Below are 18,392 nucleotides of genomic sequence, written 5' to 3'. Positions count from 1 at the left end.
TGTTTATCGCAATACGGTTATTCATTTAAGGAGAATAATGGTTACTCTGTTTATTTGAATAATACCTTCAATGGTCTTGCACCTAAAATGAATGGTTTATTAAATTTCGATCGTAGTGATACACATGCTCATACCAAAAGATATAAGATAGTAATGATAGTACCACATACTTGTGGCACTGCCATTTGAGTCATATTGGTGTAAAACGCATGAAGAAGCTCCATGTTGATGGATCTTTGGACTCACTCGTTTTTTAAAAGATTGAGACATGCAAACCATGTCTATTGGTGTATACTCATGAAGAAACTCCATGCAGATGGACGGTTTGGACTCACTTGATTTTGAATCACTTGAGACATGCAAATCATATCACATGGGCAAGATGACTGAAAGGCCTCCTTTTTTCAGTGAGATGGAACAAAAGAGCAACTTGTTGGAAGTAATACATTTGATGTGTGCAATCCAATGAGTGCTGAGGCACGCAGTGAATATAGTTATGCTCTTCACAGATGATTTGAGTAGATTCTAAGTATATTTACCTGATGAAACACAAGTCTGAAATATTGAAAGGTTCAAATAATTTCAGAGTGAAGTTGAAGATCGTCGTGACAAGAGGATAAAATGTCTATGATATGATCATAGAGATAAACATCTAAGTTACGAGTTTGGTACACAATTAAGACATTGTGGAAATTGTTTCACAACTAATACCGCCTGGAACACCATAGTGTGATGGTGTGTCCGAACATCATACCTGCACCTTATTGGATATGGTGCATACCATGATGTCTCTTATTGAATTACCACTATCGTTTATGGTTTAGGCATTAGAGATAACCGCATTCACTTTAATAGGGCACCACATAATTCCATTGACATGACACCGTATGAACTATGGTTTAGAGAAACCTAAGTTGTCGTTTCTTAAAAGTTTGGGGCTGCGACGCTTATGTGAAAAGTTTTGCCTGATAAGCTCGAACCCAAAGCGGATAAATGCATCTTCATAGGACATCCAAAACAGTTGGGTATACCTCCTATTTCAGATCCGGAAGCAAAAGCGATTGTTTCTAGAAACGGGTCCTTTCTCGAGGAGAAGTTTCTCTCGAAAGAATTGAGAGGGAGGATGGTGGAGACTTGATGAGGTTATTGAACCGTCACTTCAACTAGTGTGTAGCAGGGCACAGGAAGTTGTTCCTGTGGCGCCTATACCAATTGAAGTGGAAGCTGATGATATTGATCATGAAACTTCGGATCATGTCACTACCAAAACTCGTAGGTCGACAAGGATACATACTACTTCGGAGTGGTACGTAATCCTGTCTTGGAGGTCATGTTGCTAGACAACAATGAACCTACGAGCTATGGAGAAGCCATGGTGGGCCCGGATTACGATGAATGGCTCGAGGCCATAAAATCCGAGAGAGGATCCATGTATGAAAACAAAGTATAGACTTTGGAAGAACTACTTGATGGTCGTAAGGCTGTTAGGTACATATGGATTTGAAAAGGAAGACGGACAATGATGGTAAGTATCACCATTAAGAAAGCTCGACTTGTCGTTAAGATGTTTTCCGACAAGTTCAAGGAGATGAATGCGATGAGACTTTCTCACTCATAGCGATGCTAAGAGTCTGTTGGAATTATATTAGCAGTTACTGCATTATTTATGAAATCTTGCAGATAGGATGTCAAAACATTGTTTCCTCGACAATTTTCTTGAGGAAAGGTTGTATATGATACAACCAGAAGGTTTTGTCAATCCTATAAGATGCTAACAAGTATGCAAAGCTCCAGCAATCCTTCTAAGGACAGGAGTAAGCATCTTGGAGTTGGAATATATGCTTTGATGAGATGATCAAAGATTTTGGGTTTATACAAAGTTTATGAGAAACTTGTATTTCCAAAGAAGTGAGTGGGAGCACTATAGAATTTCTGATGAGTATATGTTGTTGACATATTGTTGATCGGAAATGATGTAGAATTTCTGGAAAGCATATAGGGTTGTTTGAAAAGTGTTTTTCAATGGAAAACCTGTATTAAGCTACTTGAACATTGAGCATCAAGATCTATAAGGATAGATAAAAAACGCTTAATGGTACTTTCAAATGAATACATACCGTGACAAGATTTTGAAGGGGTTCAAAATAGATCGGCAAAGAAGGAGTTCTTGGCTGTGCTATAAGGTGTGAGTAATGAGTAAGACTCAGGACCTACCACGGCAAAAGAGAGAGAAAGGACGAAGGTCTCCCCTATGCTTTAGGCGTAGGCTCTACAGTATGATGTTCTGTGTACCGCACCTGAAGTGTGCCTTGCCATGAGTCAGTCAAGGGGTACAAGAGTGATCCAGGAATGGATCACTGGACAATGGTCAAAGTTATCCTTAGTGTACTAAGGATTTTTTCTCAATTATGGAGGTGATAAAAGAGTTCGTCGTAAAGGGTTACGTCGATGCAAACTTTAACACTAATCCGGATGACTCCGAGTAGTAAACCGGATTCATATAGTAGAACAGTTATTTGGAATAGCTCCAAATAGCGTGTGGTAGCTGCATCTACAAGATGACATAGAGATTTGTAAAACACACACGGATCTGAAAGGTTCAGACCCGTTGACTAACAACCTCTCTCACAAGCGAGATATGATCAAACCCCATGGGTGTTGGATTCATTACAATCACATAGTGATGTGAACTAGATTATTGACTCTAGTGCAAGTGGGAGACTGTTGGAAATATGCCCTAGAGGCAATAATAAAATGATTATTATTGTATTTCCTTGTTCATGATAAATGTCTATTGTTCATGCTAAAATTGTATTAACTGGAAACCGTAATACATGTGTGAATACATAGACCACAACATGTCCCTACTGAGCCTCTAGTTGACTAGCTCGTTGATCAATAGATGGTTATGGTTTCCTGACCATGGACATTGGATGTCATTGATAACGGGGTCACATCATTAGGAGAATGATGTGATGGACAAGACCCGATCCTAAGCATAGCACAAGATCGTGTAGTTCATTTGCTAAAAGCTTTTCTAGTGTCAAGTATCATTTTCTTAGACCATGAGATTGTGCAACTCCCGGATACCGTAGGAATGCTTTGGGTGTACCAAACGTCACAACGTAATTGGGTGGCTATAAAGGTACACTACAGGTATCTCCGAAAGTGTCTGTTGGGTTGGCACGAATCGAGACTGGGATTTGTCACTCTGTATGACGGAGATGTATCTATGGGCCCACTCAGTAATGCATCATCATAATGAGCTCAATGTGACTAAGTAGTTAGCCGCAAGATCATGCATTATGGAATGAGTAAAGTGACTTGCCGGTAATGAGATTGAATGAGATATTGGGATACCGGCGATCGAATCTTGGGCAAGTAACGTACCGATTGACAAAGGGAATTGTATACGTGATTGATTGAATCCCCGACATAGTGGTTCATCCGATGAGATCATCGTGGAACATGTGGGAGCCAACATGGGTATCTAGATCCCGCTGTTGGTTATTGGCCCGAGAGCTGTCTCGGTCATGTCTGCATGATTCGAGAACCCGTAGGGTCTACACACTTAAGGTTTGGTGACGCTAGAGTTGTTATGGGAATTAGTGTGTAGTTACCGAATGTTGTTTGGAGTCCCGGATGAGATCACAGATGTCACGAGGAGTTCCGAAATGGTCCGGAGGTAAAGATTTATATATGGGAAGTCCTATTTTGATCAGTACTATACCGGGAAGGTTCTAGAAGGTTCCGGAGTGGGGCCCACCTGCATGGGGGGAGCCACATGAAGGTGGGTAGTGGGGGCGAGGCCCCACACCCCTGGTCAAGGCGCACCAAGACCCCCCCCCCCTTAGAAGGAATAAGATCATATCCCGAAGGAATAAGATCATATCCCGAAGGGATAAGATCAAGATCCCTAAAAAGGGGGGATAACAATCGCTGGGGAAGGGAAATGATGGGATTTCTTTCCTCCCACCTTTGCCAACGCCCCAATGGACTTGGAGGGCAAGAAACCAGCCCCCTCCACCCCTATATATAGTGGGGAGGCGCATGGGAGCTGCACCCCTTGCCCCTGGCGCAGTCCTCCCCCTCTCCAACACCAGCTCCTCCTCCGTAGTACTTGGCGAAGCCCTGCCGGAGAACTGCAAGCTCCACCACAACGCCATCGTGCTGCCGGAGCTCTCCCTCAACTTATCCTCTCTCCTTGCTGGATCAAGAAGGAGGAGACGTCCCGGGGCTGTACGTGTGTTGAACGCGGAGGCGCCGTCCGTTCGGCGCTAGATCGGATCTTCCCGATTTGAATCGCCGCGAGTACGACTCCATCAACTACGTTCTAGTAACGCTTCCGCTTAGCGATCTTTAAGGGTATGAAGATGCACTCCCTCTCTCTCGTTGCTAGTATCTCCTAGATTGATCTTGGTGACACGTAGGAAAATTTTGAATTATTACTACGCCCCCAACAAAACTGTGGTTTAGCAAGATACTTAAGCTGTGGTTTCTTAAAATTTGGGGTTGCGACACTTATGTCAAAAGGCTTTAGCCTGATAAGATCGAACCCAAATCGGAGAAGTGCGTCTTCATAGGATACCCTAAGGGAACAATTGGGTACACCTTCCATCACATATCCGAAGGCAATATCTTTGTTGCTGAGAATGGGTCCTTTCTAGAGAAGGAGTTTCTCTCGAAAGAAGTGAGTGGGAGGAAAGTAGAACTTGATGAGGTAATTGTACCTTCTCTCAATTTGGAAATTAGCTCATCCGAGAAATCCGTTCCCGTGATGCCTACACCAACTGGAGAGGAAGCTAATGATGATGATCATGAAACTTCATATCAAGTTACTACTGAACGTCGTAGATCAACCATAGCACGATCCGCACCAGAGTGGTACGCTAATCCTGTCTTGGAGGTCATGTTACTAGACCATGGTGAACTAACGAACTATGAAGAAGCTATGATGAGCCCAGATTCCGACAGATGGCTTGAGGCCATGAAATCTGAGATAGGATCCATATATGAGAACAAAGTGTGGACTTTGGTGGACTTGCCCGATGATTGGCAATCCATAGAGAATAAATGGATCTTCAAGAAGAAGACTGACGCTGATGGTAATGTTACTATCTACAAAGCTCGACTTGTGGCAAAAGTTTTTTTGACAAGTTCAAGGGGTTGACTACGATGAGACTTTCTCTCAACCGTAGCGATGCTTAAGTCCGTCCGAATCATGTTAGAAATTACCACCTTTTATGAAATCTGGCAAATGGATGTCAAAACAGTATTCCTTAAATGGATATCTCTAAGAAGGGTTGTATATGATGCAACCAAAAGGTTTTGTTGATCCTAAATGTACTAACAAAGTGTGCAAGCTCCATCAATCCATCTATGGATTAGTGCAAGCATCTCGGAGTTGAAATATACGCTTTGGTGAAGTGATCAAGGCATATGGTTTTATACAGACTTACGGTGAAGCCTGTATTTACAAGAAAGTGAGTGGGAGCTCTGTAGCATTTCTGATATTATATGTGGTTGAAATATTATTTGGAAATAATATAGAATTTCTGGATAGCATAAAAGGATACTTGAATAAGAATTTTTCAATAAAAGACCTCGGTAAAGCTAATTACGTATTGGGCATCAAGATCTATAGAGATAGATCAAGACGCTTAATAGGACTTTCACAAAGCACATACCTTGACAAGATTTTGAAGGAGTTCAAAATGGATCAGTCAAAGAAGGAGTTCTAGCCTGTATTGTAAAGTGTGAAGTTGAGTAAGACTCAAAAGCCCGACCACGGCAGAAGATAGAGAGAATGAAAGTCATTCCCTATGCCTCAACCATAGGTTCTAAAAAGTATGCCATGTTGTGTACCAGACCTGTTATGTGTCTTGCCATGAGTTTGGCAAGCTCAAACAACAATTGGGTTAAGTTGGAGTGGCGGAAGTGTATGGAGGGCAAGGTTATGCGGAAGTGGTGGTGGTGGTTGATGAAGAAGCAACAGTCCCTAAGTAGCCGAAACACCTTAGGAGACTCTATTCGCTACTCAAGCAACCACTAATGCTATATGGAGCAAACTGGGTTTGGTTGCGGAAGTCGGTGGTGGTATAGCGGATGATATGGTGGAAGGCCTAGGCAAAGATGCCAAAGTTCCAAAATTTTGATGGAGTAAAATGGTGTTGAAACCTATCTATATGGACGGGGGATGTTAATAGCTTCTCAACGAGCTAAAGAACGCAAAAATCAGACTCCGGATGTGAAAGTTATGGTCAAAACGGTAAAGCACGCAATGCTGAATCGGGGTGAGGCGGTAGTACCGCTCGGGAGGGCGGTAGTACTGCTTGTGGTGCTCAGTGGTAGTACCGCTTGGAAGGGTGGTAGTACCGGTCGTGTCGGGAAAACTCTTAGATCGGGATCAGGGCAAATTTGGGGTGGAAATGGATGATTTCAGGGGCAAAATTGGATGGATTTCGTGGATGGAAAGAGGTGAAACTTGGGGAGATGCTAGATCCACTCGAAACCAAGCAAATCCATGGATCAAAATCAACAAAACATCATCAAACCAACGAATCACAAAAAAATTTGGGGCTATTTTTGGTCAGGATTTTCGAAACTGGGGAACTAGAAAAAGAGGGGTAGGGCTCCAAATACGTGATACATGTGGCTCATGATACCAAGATGATGTAGGGTAGAACCCTGGATGCCCGATCTTTCATGATTGGAGTGGATCCCTATGAGGAACACGAAGGACACGGGGAAGAACCAGAGAAATCACAAGTAAAAACACTCAAGAACAAGTCCAGTCACACATCCACTAGAAATCAAACACACAAGATCCACAAGGTACATGAACAACAAAGGGAAAGATACAAGGTAAGGTTCATCTCCAAGAGGAGGTCTTGATGGGAGTGATCCAGGAGTAGATCACTAGATAATAGTCAAAATTATCCTTAGAGGACTAAGGAAATATTTCTCGGTTATGGAGGTGATAAAGAGTTCGTCGTAAGGAGTTACGTCGATACAAGTTTTTTCACCGATCGAGATGACTCCGAGTCTCAATCTGGATACATATTAAAAGTGGAAGCAATTAGCTAGAGTAGCTCCATGCAGAGCATTGTAGACATAAAAATTTGCAAAATACATACGGATCTGAATGTGATAGACCCGTTGACTAAATTTCTCTCACAAACAAAACATAATCACACCTTAGTACTCTTTGGGTGTTAATCATATGGCGATGTGAACTAGATTATTGACTCTAGTAAACCCTTTGAGTGTTGGTCACATGGCAATGTGAACTGTGGGTGTTAATCACATGACGATGTGAACTATTGGTGTTAAATCACATGGCGATGCGAACTAGATTATTGACTCTAGTGCAAGTGGGAGACTAAAGGAAATATGCCCTAGATGCAATAATAAAGTTGTTATTTTATACTTCCTTATTTCATGATAAATGTTTATTATTCATGCTAGAATTGTATTAACCGGAAACTTGATACATGTGTGGATACATAGACAAAATACCGTGTCCCTAGTAAGCCTCTACTAGACTAGCTCGTTGATCAAAGATGGTTAAGTTTCCTAACCATAGACATGTGTTGTCATTTGATAAACGGGATCACATCATTAGAAGAATGATGTGATGAACAAGACCCATTCGTTAGCTTAGCATTATGATCGTTCAATTTTATTGCTATTGCTTTCTTCATGTCAAATACATATTCCTCCGACTATGAGATTATGCAACTCCCAGATACCAGAGGAATGCCTTGTGTGCTATCAAACTTCACAACGTAACTGGGTGATTATAAAGACTCTCTACAGGTATCTCCGAAGGTGTTTGTTGGGTTGGCATAGATTGAGATTAGGATTTGTCACTCCGAGTATCGGAGAGGTATCTCTGGGCCCTCTCGGTAATACACATCATAAGAAGCCTTGCAAGCAAAGTGACTGATGAGTCAGTTGCAAGATGATGTATTACGAAACGAGTAAAGAGACTTGCCGGTAACGAGATTGAACTAGGTATGAAGATACCGACGATCGAATCTCGGGTAAGTGACATACCAATGAACAAAGGGAATAACGTATGTTGTCATAACGGTTCGACCGATAAAGATCTTCGTAGAATATGTGGGAGCCAATATGAGCATCCTGGTTTCGCTATTGGTTATTGACCGGAGAGGTGTCTCGGTCATGTCTACATAATGTTGAACCCGTAGGGTCCGCACGCTTAACGTTCGATGACGATATTGTATTATATGAGTTATGTGATTTGGTGAACGAATGTTGTTCGGAGTCCCGGATGAGATCACAGACATGATGAGGAGTCTCGAAATGGCCGAGAAGTAAAGACTGATATATATGACGATAGTATTCGGACACCGGAAGTGTTCCGGAGGGTACCAGGTACATATCGGGTCACCGGAAAAGAGTTTCGGGCAACCCCGGCAAAGATATGGGCTTAAGGGCCGAGGAAGGGACATACGAGCCCACAAGGGGTTGGTGCGCCCCTTTCCCTGGTCGCAGGCCCTAGAGGAAGGAAAGGAGGGGGCGCCACCTCCTCCTTCTTCCCCCCTTGGTGGGAGAAAGGAAAAGGGAGGGGGCACCTCCTCCTTCCTTCCCCTCATCGCCAAAAGAAGGAAAGGGGGGCGCCGACCTAGGGCAGGAGCCCAAGTAGGATCCCTCCTACTTGGGGCGCCCCTAGGGTTGCTTCTCCCTCCCTCCCACTTATATATACATGGGGGGGGGGCACGCATAGCCTAGACATTATCTTAGCCATGTGCGGCGCCCCCCTCCACAGTTTACGCCTCCGGTCATATCTTCGTAGTGCTTAGGCAAAGCTTTGCGTGGATTACTTCACCATCACCGTCACCACACCGTCGTGCTGACGGAACTCATCTACTTCCTCGACACTTTGCTGGATAAAGAGTTCGAGGGACGTCATCGAGCTGAACGTGTGCAGAACTCGGAGGTACCGTATGTTCGGTGCTTGATCGGTCGGAACGAGAAGAAGTTCGACTACATCATCCGCGTTGTCAAACGCTTCCGCTTTCGGTCTATGAGGGTACGTAGACACACTCTCCCCTTCTCATTGCTATGCATTTCCTAGATAAATCTTGCGTGAGCGTAGGAAAATTTTGAAATACACGCTACGTTTCCCAACACTTTCGATGAAAATCAGCAAAGGAATGATTGGCTAAGGAAGATATACCACTAGGTTAACACTTCCTTGCTTCACTTAATCTGTAAAGGAAGTAATCTGGATCCGAGGACCATTTAAAATGACGAACTATTTTACTCCGCCTAAGAATACTGTTTACTCTGCCTAAGAATAACTCCCAACATTTCACAATAGACTTTTTGTCAAAGGAACATTTACATGCATCCACACATTTTAGGATAAAGATCAACATCATCTACACCATTCCATCCTTGACCAACCTAGAGCCTACAACTGAAATCTACACTGACGGTACACACAAGCAAACTAGATTTCATATTCAGTCCCTCTCTGTCTTCGTCAAATGCAGACATCTCCTTCCCCCAAATTCAGATTTCATACTCAGTGCCTCTTTATCTTTATCTAATCCAGATGCAAATTCTCATCGGATGAAAAGCCATCACAAGATTCATAACCAAGATGCAACTGTACCTATTTATTCAGTGCGAACAGGGCCGCCGATGCCGACGATGAAGGCGTGGTCGACGAAGTGGCGGGAGTCGAGCGTCGGCGCACGCTTGGAGAAGACCAATTTTTGCCAAGACCATTTTCTTGGTGTGGACTGTGGCGTCGACCTGATGGTGTAGGGAGCTCGACAAATGTGGCTGCCGACTACGGTGGGTGGAAGATGATGTGAGAGGGGTGGGGCGGGGCTACAGTGGAAAGAGAGGAGGTCGACGATGGCCGACTGGGGAGGAGGTGGTCACTGATGGGCTGGCAGAACGAGGTGGCGACAAAAATCCAAACGTCAGATGGTCGGCGGGGGAACGAGGCAGCGACGTGGGGAAGCAAGGCAACAACGGCGTGGGGCGGTGGGAGGGGGCGGTGGTGGTGGGTGGGGTGAGCAAGGCGGCGTGGGGCGTGGGACAGAGGAGGGAGCAAGGTGGCCGTTGTCGGCGTAGGGCGTCGCCATTTGGGAAGAACAAAGCGAGGAAGGATAGGGCGGCGAGGAAGGGGTGTGGATTCTGTCGGGAGAGAGGTAGGGACTAATTTGCAAAAAAATCGCTGCGACATTTTGTTAGACGGAGGGAGTATTAAATATTTTTGAGGGTGGACGGAGCATTATAAGTTGCAAGTAGAGATATAGATTGAGGCCGACCAAGGGACGGCCGCGAGGCGAGGCGGCGACGAGAGAGGCGGGCTTCGCTCACCAGTCCGAGCCGCTCGCCATGGATCCCATCATGAAGCTCCTCGAGGACGACGAAGAGGTGCCTGGCCCAACACCGAACTCCTCCCACCTTCCTGCCATTTCTATCCAGTTATTTGGGGGAAAGGAAGGGCCCAATGGCGGTTTCTTGTTGTTGTGGTTGCGCAGGACGAGAGCATGCACTCGGGCGCTGACGTCGAGGCCTTCACGGCGGCGCTGAATCGCGAGGTGGAGGGCAGCGCCAGCAGCAGCAGCAGTGCCGCCGCTGCCTTCTCCTTCCAGCCGCTGGATCACGCCGCTGGTAAGCCCGATTTCCTGTTCTAGAATTGAATTTGGGCCCGCCCCGATTTCCCAAGAACCCGGTATCAGAATACGTGGTTCTTGCATTACAATTTTGATGAATAATGGAATCTAGAAACATAATGCGGAATGTAGCTCCTAAGTTGGTATTGCCGGTTTGCAGTTTTAGGTCTAGAAGTACCCCAACACGTGGCTTTCGGACAAATGAACCAGTCATCAATGGACCGACTCTCCTCTATGAGGGAATGTTTGGAATCAATAGAAGACGAATTTTGTTGAGCTGAGACTCTTTTTTATGGAGGAACCGGCAGGAGCGCTGCCTTATTTTTAGGAACCGGCATTGAGCTGAGACTAGGGTTTGTACTTGAAGCTTATCTATGCCATCGAGGAAACAAAACTTACGAAGTAAAATTTTGAATTACTGAAGATATGGGTGGTCTGCTATGAGGTCTCCTTGACTGCATGCATATACTAATTAAGAGCTGTTATTCAATTTGACAACTTACCTTGTTACTTCCCCCCTTCACAAATATAAGAGGTTTTAGATATTTTAATATGGACTACATACGGACTGAAATGAGTGAACAAACACACTAACATGGTTCTACATACATCCGATTCACAAAAAAGCTACATCATATTATAGTTGTGAACGTAGGGAGTATTATAGAGAAATGGTTATGTACTAATGTTAGTGCATGAATATACTCTAGCATATTGCAAGTCAATTAACTACTATGTTGTCAAATTAGAATGGTGCTTTCCTAAGTAGGTCTGGATTGAGAGAAATGTATTCAGTGAGCATTAGGATACCAATGTACCATTCGATGTTCGTTGATAATTATTCAAATACAGTAGGGGCTGCTTTGATTCATAGGATTTTTACAGGATTTTCATAGGATTAGAATTTTTTCCTATATGTGTTGTTTGATTTGTAGAATGCAATCCTTAGGAATCATTCCTATGTAATTTTCCCCAGTCTATTGAGTAGGGAGTTTTGCATGAAGTCTGAGCTCTTGGAGAAGTCCCTATCCTTCCATCAAACACACAATTGTGCCAATTCCTTTGTTTTGCAAGTCCATAGGATTCAAAGGGGCAGGGCGTAGCGATCCTCCATTTTTCCTATCCTATGAACCAAAGGAGCACTAGATAGGGATATGTTGGCCAATAATGTTTACTGAGCTGCATGTGTTTCTTGAACGGACATGAGTTGCAACTTAATTCAGGAATTGCGACATGGTGGTAGTTTTAATAGTATTTTGTGTCGTCCTTTCGCTGTAATAGAATTTAAATAAGTGTACAACATCTAGGGCCTCCACAATGCGTTACTTCAGCATTATTTGGATCAACATTCACAATGCCAAATCAACATTGTTAGATTCATTAGGAAATGTAGTTTCATAGTATATATATTGGGTATTGTAGATGTTGATATTTTTTAATATAAATTTGGTCAAACTTTGTAAAGTTTGACTTGACACAAATCTAATACGTCGAGTAAAAAGGACCGGAGGGAGTATTGTAGATGCCTGCCCATGCACTGGTCTTTTACTAGCAGTGAGGTTTTCAAACAAATATTTTTTGAAGTTTATAATCAGTTAGGAGTTACTGAGTTAATAACAATGCATGGTGGTGTTTTTCTTGGAGTATTTATTTTCCAGTTTGCTATGAAGAACTTGAACAAGAGTCAGCATCAACAGTGGTGCTCTAGAAGCACTTTCATTTTAATTTACTGAATTGGTGTCCAGTAACTTTTTAGCTGTATTTACAGTTTTACTCTGTCATTGTATTTGAACTGGAGTGAAGAAGCTTACTAATTTGACGCAAAATTGCAGGTACATTGCCTCAGAAAAGCAACCCAGTAGTAAACAACAGTCATGGACAGTGGCAAGGTTCAGTAAAGAATGACAGTGGAAACCAGGAGAGCCAACAGCAGGAAGAAAAACATTTATATTGCAAAAAAGAGCAGTCATCCGGACCTGAAGCAGTTCCCATAGGTGCTGATAACAAACAACTTCACTCTAATACTCAAATTGAATGTTTACAGCTAAAGGTTAAGCGAGAGCCAGGAAACAATGCTCAACAAAGCACTGTTGGTCAGCAGCAGCCTATGCAACAAATAAAGAGTCAACAACCACCAGGCACAAACCAAACCAATAGTACTCCAGCTATGGTGGGAAAACCTCCTGTTGTTACATTTCATATGCTAATCCCGATTTTGAGACGCTACCTTGACAAAGACAGGGATATACAAGTTCAGTCCATTTTTGCAAAGTTACGGGTTGGTATTTGTTACTCAGTCATGTTGAATTAGATAAACAACTGGTTCAAGAATTATTGTCATTGCATAACAGATTATCTAATTATTTTTATTACTTTATTAAAGTTTAATTTTTTTCCGATAGAAAAATGAGGTCAGCAAGGAACATTTTTTAAAGGTTATTAGGACTATTGTTGGTGATAAGTTGCTCAAGCAAGCTGCTTCACAATATCAAATGCAGGTAACAAAGCTTTTCCATTTTATTGTGGTCCATTTGAAACATAACCTGATTCCACTTCATTTTGCTTAAGTTAGGTCAATCTATATATCTTTAAGCAGTCCCTATATTGTTATTCTTACTCTTATAAACATATTCTTTTTCCGTTGATAGTTATTTTCATCTTGTTTGGCTGCAGGCTGCTCAGGCACAACGGAATCCCCCGGCAAACCCAAGCAGTTATTCTATGTCAAGTCAAGTCCCAGGTCAGCAAAATGAGAGCCCAAGACCGCCTCAATTTCGACCGTCCTCATCAGGCCAAATGCAGAGTAACATGGGTTATGCAGCTTCAGAAGGCAACTTACAAAAGCCTAATGAAACTGGTAACATGTCAGATAGGAAAGGGTTGCAGATGCTACAAAGCCGTCCACCTAATATCCACTCAATCCCACTGCAAGCAACCCAGGATCATGTGCAGCGTCCGCAGACATTTTTGCCAGCCTTAGGGGCAAATAATATTCATTCTTGTCAAGTTCCACAGTCAGTTGGAGGTCCAATTGCACCACTTAGACCGCAGATGACAGATTCCAGTCAAAGAGGACAATCAGTCCAGGGAGGTGTTGCCAGTGTTCTTGGCAGTATGGCCACACGGCCAGCATTGCAAAATAATCAACCTTCACAGCAACAACCAAACAAGGAGCAGAAAACTAATTCTTTCACTCCAACAGTACATATGAACAAAGAAACTGCTAACCAACCCTCTGAATCTGGACAGAGCTCTTTTGCCGCCTTGAATGCGAAACAAGTCAACCCAGGCCTTCTATCTTCAAAGGTTGGTGGTGTTTTGGAAAATCAATCATCTACGTTGGCCACTCCTAAATCTTTGACGACAACAAGCTCAAGTCAACCTGATCCGTCTTATGGAACTCCAGCAGAACTTAACATGCAGGTATGCACCAGTATATTGTTCTTCGGATGTATGCTTTTTGTGTACTTGTTGCACTTTAATGTTACAGTGCCAATCATTTTATCTATTGCATTGAGTTGGGGTATACACTAAGTTATATGAGCCTATACAAGTTATACAACAGGTTCATTCAACTCATACCCCTTCTTTCCTATGTTGATCCTACTTTGAGCCTTTGTGAAGAATTTTGCAACTTGAGGCTCCAATGGGACATATTGAAGATTGATCCTTGCCTGCTGGCGGTGGGAACTTTGGAATGATGCCTCGACACCAATATGCTTGTTATTCATGCTTGAGTGGGTTGTTTGCAATCTGTGTATAGCAATAATGCTATCACATAGAATAGATGTGTGTGCATCACATGAAGCACCAAAATCAGCCAACAACGAACGAAGCTAGAAAAACTTTCGAAGCGAAGGGAGCCGGACCCCATACATCGAAATGGACTAAAGCAAAAGGATGCTGAGACAGTGACTAGTAGGATAAGGTAACTGAATTTGTTTGCCAAGTCTACAACCCTTACACTCTAAAGAGACATCTCCTGAGATAGACCCCGAAGACCTCGTCGAACTAAGGACGACAAACGAGAACCACAAAGATGACTAAGTCGATGATGCCACTGCTGGAAGGAGCCGGCAGCTGAAGCGACAGAAGCGGAGGGACTGACAATAGTGGTGGCAGTGGAAGGAACATGAAGCCAGTCTAACTCCCAAAGACCCTGAGAGTCACGGCCGCGAGGGCCAGCCCCAACCAAAGTGTGCGTGCGACGATCCTGAACAGAACAAGAGTCAATGTCAAGGATGACGTGACAGCCAAAATCAGTAAGTTGACCAGCAGAAAACAGATTCATGGTAAGTCGAGGAAAACATCAGGAACATAATGACTGGTAAGATTGCCTCGACTAGCAACAGAAAGGGGAGTACCATCAACAGTGAGTACATGAACAGAAAAATCAAGAGATCTAAGAGAGGGCAAATTGGAAGAATGAGAAGACATATGAAAAGAAGCTCCGGAGTCCAGAACCCACGGGGATGTACTCAACTGTGTAGAGGGTGGCCGCTCAGTGCGGGAAGCATAAGTCACAGAGCCTGCAGTACCCGACGAAGAAGAACCTGAAGTGGCAAGCAGACGCTTAAGTCTCAGAATATCCTGCTCAGTCAACACGGTGGCTGAAGGTGTTGGAGTAGAAGTCCCTGAAGATGATATCCGCACCTTATGCATGTGCTGCTTCTTAAGGAAGCACCGAGATTCGAGATGACCATCCTGGTTGCAGTAGCCGCAATGAGGACGAGAGCGGCCCTGACCGCCAGTAGGAGTGGGCAAGAGCGGCAGAGCACTGGAGCGGGAAGGAGTGGGTGCAGCAAGCGGCATAGCAGAAGCTCGAGCAGCGAGCACAGAGGTAACCTCAAGTAAACTAGCACCACGTAAGCGAGTCTCCTCGGCACGAATCTCAGAGAGCGCCTCCATGAGGGAAATACTGCCACGAGCAAACAACTAAGCACGCCGCGGCTAAACTCCTTACGAAGCTGAGACAAGAACTCATAGACACGATGAAACTCCAAGTCAGCTCTCACAGCCTGGAAACACTGGCAAGTACAACAACCAGCAGTGCGGAGAGAATCAAGCTGACGCCAAATAGCAGAACTGTGTGCGTAGAAATCATCTAAAGTGGAGTCACCCTACTGAAAAGCATGCTCCCGGCGGACCACAGACAGGTATAAAGGCATCACCAGAGGGCTGATAGCGCTGACGAAGACGGGTCCACATCTCAAATACGTCCGGGAGGCCCAGGAACTCAGAGACAAACTGAGGCAGAACACTAGCAAGGCAGAACACTAGCAGTGAAAACAGCTGTGGCACGAGCATCATCATCAAGCCACTGAGGGTAAGCTGACAAAGCCTCATGATAAGTGTGAAGAGCATCCTCATAAGTCAAAACCTGCTCATCATAAGCACGAACGGCTACCTCATCGGCAAGCTTAGCTTCATCCTTCGCAGCCTGATTAGCATCTGCATCAAGAACTCGTGGTGTCGGCGGAGTAGGAGCCACAAGAGGAACCGGACGGGCGGACAGGGGACTTCGCCAGAAAGAACGCCCGAGAGACGAATGCCACGCATATGAATGCGCATGAAGCCAACGAACTCGATGTAGTTGGTACCATCAAAGGTCATCGGATAACGAGGAACCGCAACATAGACCGACAATGTAGGCATCATACCTGTTTTTTCTTCTTTTTCTCTCTCTCTCTTTTTACCGAAAGGAGCCTTGGCGCTGCGGTAAAGCTGTTGCGTTGTGACCATGAGGTCACGGGTGCGAGTCCTGGAAACAGCCTCTTGCAGAAATGTAGGGAAAGGCTGCGTACTATAGACCCAAAGTGGTCGGACCCTTCTCCGAACCCTGCGCAAGTGGGAGCTACATGCATTGGGCTGCCCTTTTTCTTAACCAATGAGCCGGATCAGACAGACCCAAAACAGAAGCAGCAGCGCAGCGCAGGTGAAGCGCTCGATCCTGATCGAATCAGGCAGCGATGGAGAGATCCATCGGGCGTCCAGGGAGCAGTGGCGGTCGGCAAGAATCATCACGGGAGGCAGGCGTGCGTTGGCCGGCTTGTCATGAACGGACGCAGGAGGCCAAAACGGGGCGGGTGGCTTCGTCCAGGCAGCTGGCGCGGGCCATTGTTGTTGCGGGCGGGTTTGGTCAGGCAGCAGATGGAGGCTTGATCTGGAGGTGAACCGGGCCGGAAGTACGAGATCGAAGGCAGGGCGGCTCCAGCAGCAACGCGGACACCGAATCTGGACGGGAGGTTGCCGAATCGAGTCGGAGCAGGATCCAAGGGCCGACGGCAGGAGATCAGAGGCAGGGTGGCTCGATGGCGGGTCTACTTCCGGAAGCGGAGAGCAGAAGTTGGCGGCTGAGTTGATCCGCACGAGGGATGTGTTGACCAGGGCAGCTGCAACCTGTAGATCGATGGGATCCGGCGGAAATAGAGATCCAGGGGAATCAGCAACTGGCCGAGAGGATGATGGCGGCGCGAGAGATTGGATCGAGAGCACGACTTGCGCATGCGAAAAAATACCCTAAGGCTCTAATACCATGTTAGCAATATGCAACTTGTATTTCCTGAGGGCCAATGGCCAATATATATACAGGTGGTAAAATATGCAGGAAAACACCTCATACAGGTGGTAAATTTACATGTTAGAATATAATAACAGTCTACATGCAGACACCACTTGGGTATTCTGTTCCTGATGGCATGGTATGCCGTCTTCATCGCGCTCTATGTGGCAAGCCCTCTCGTGCTTGGTTTGAGTGCCTCTCCTAAGTGGTCATTGTTGCTGTTTTTTTGGTAGAGTGATCATGATCCCGTGTTCTTGGCCCACCTTCTGTCACGCGGTCAAACACTTCTATGTGTAGATAACATAATCATCACTGGAGATGATTCTGAGTACATTTTCTTTGTGAAGGCTCTCGTCTTAGTGAGCAGTTTTTATGTCTGATCTTGGTCATCTTTGCTACTTCCTTGGGATTGAGATTTCTGAGATGGGTTCTTTATATCGCAAGAGAAGTACATTCAGGATCTTCCTGCTCGTGCTGCTCTTACCGATGAGCATACCGTTGAGACTCTGATCAAGCTCACTGTCCACCTCCGAGCTTCTGATGGTGAGGTCAGCCTTTGTCTGATCCAACGCGCTATCTTCATCTTGTTGGGCTTGTCTATCTAGCTATCACTCGTTCGGATATCTCTTATATCCTGCGTCGGTTCGTCTCTGCTCCCACCTCCGTTCACTACAGTCATCCACTTTAAGTTCTAGATATCTTCATGGGACCATTTCTCGCTGTACTTCCGAGCTCAAGTTCGTTACAGCTTCATGCCTGTTCAGATGCTACTTAGGCTAGTGATCTTGGGGATCACCAGTCGCTTTGTGCTTACTATGTTCTTCTTGGTTCTCTCATTGCCTAGAAGACAAAGAAACCAACTGCAGTTTCCCGTTCGTGTGCAGAGGTTGAGTTGCGAGCTATGGCCCTTTTGACATCAGAGGTGACTTGGCTACGATACTACACCAACTCCTTTTATGTCTGATAGTACAGGTGCTATTAGTATCGTGTGACCATATGAAGCATGAGCTCACCAAGCATATTCGTGTTGATGCTTCTTTCATGTGGTTATGTGTGGAGGATCAGGTGATTGCTCTACAGTATATGTGCCTTCCGATCTACAGCTAACAGTTTTTTCTTTTAAGGTCGAGATTAGAACACAGCATTGTTTTTACCTCTCCAAACTC

At 44.7% G+C, this 18,392-nt stretch overlaps 1 protein-coding gene across 2 annotated transcripts in view; it reads left to right on the top strand.

Moving 5' to 3' along the window:
* The first annotated feature begins 10,269 nt into the window (after positions 1-10,269).
* The window catches only part of LOC119296116 (transcription initiation factor TFIID subunit 4b-like), a 22,953-nt gene continuing 14,830 nt past the window's right edge, over positions 10,270-18,392 (top strand). For both annotated transcript variants that reach the window (XM_037574513.1, XM_037574512.1), the window contains exons 1-5: positions 10,270-10,422; positions 10,530-10,662; positions 12,497-12,942; positions 13,067-13,162; positions 13,338-14,087. In XM_037574513.1, the coding sequence (XP_037430410.1) occupies positions 10,384-10,422; positions 10,530-10,662; positions 12,497-12,942; positions 13,067-13,162; positions 13,338-14,087 (1,464 nt within the window). In that variant the 5' untranslated portion in view covers positions 10,270-10,383. The remainder of the gene's footprint in view (positions 10,423-10,529; positions 10,663-12,496; positions 12,943-13,066; positions 13,163-13,337; positions 14,088-18,392) is intronic.

This window comes from Triticum dicoccoides, chromosome 4B (genome assembly GCF_002162155.2).
Source record: "Triticum dicoccoides isolate Atlit2015 ecotype Zavitan chromosome 4B, WEW_v2.0, whole genome shotgun sequence".
NCBI lineage: Eukaryota > Viridiplantae > Streptophyta > Magnoliopsida > Poales > Poaceae > Triticum > Triticum dicoccoides.
This window is presented reverse-complemented; position numbering and strand designations above follow the sequence as displayed.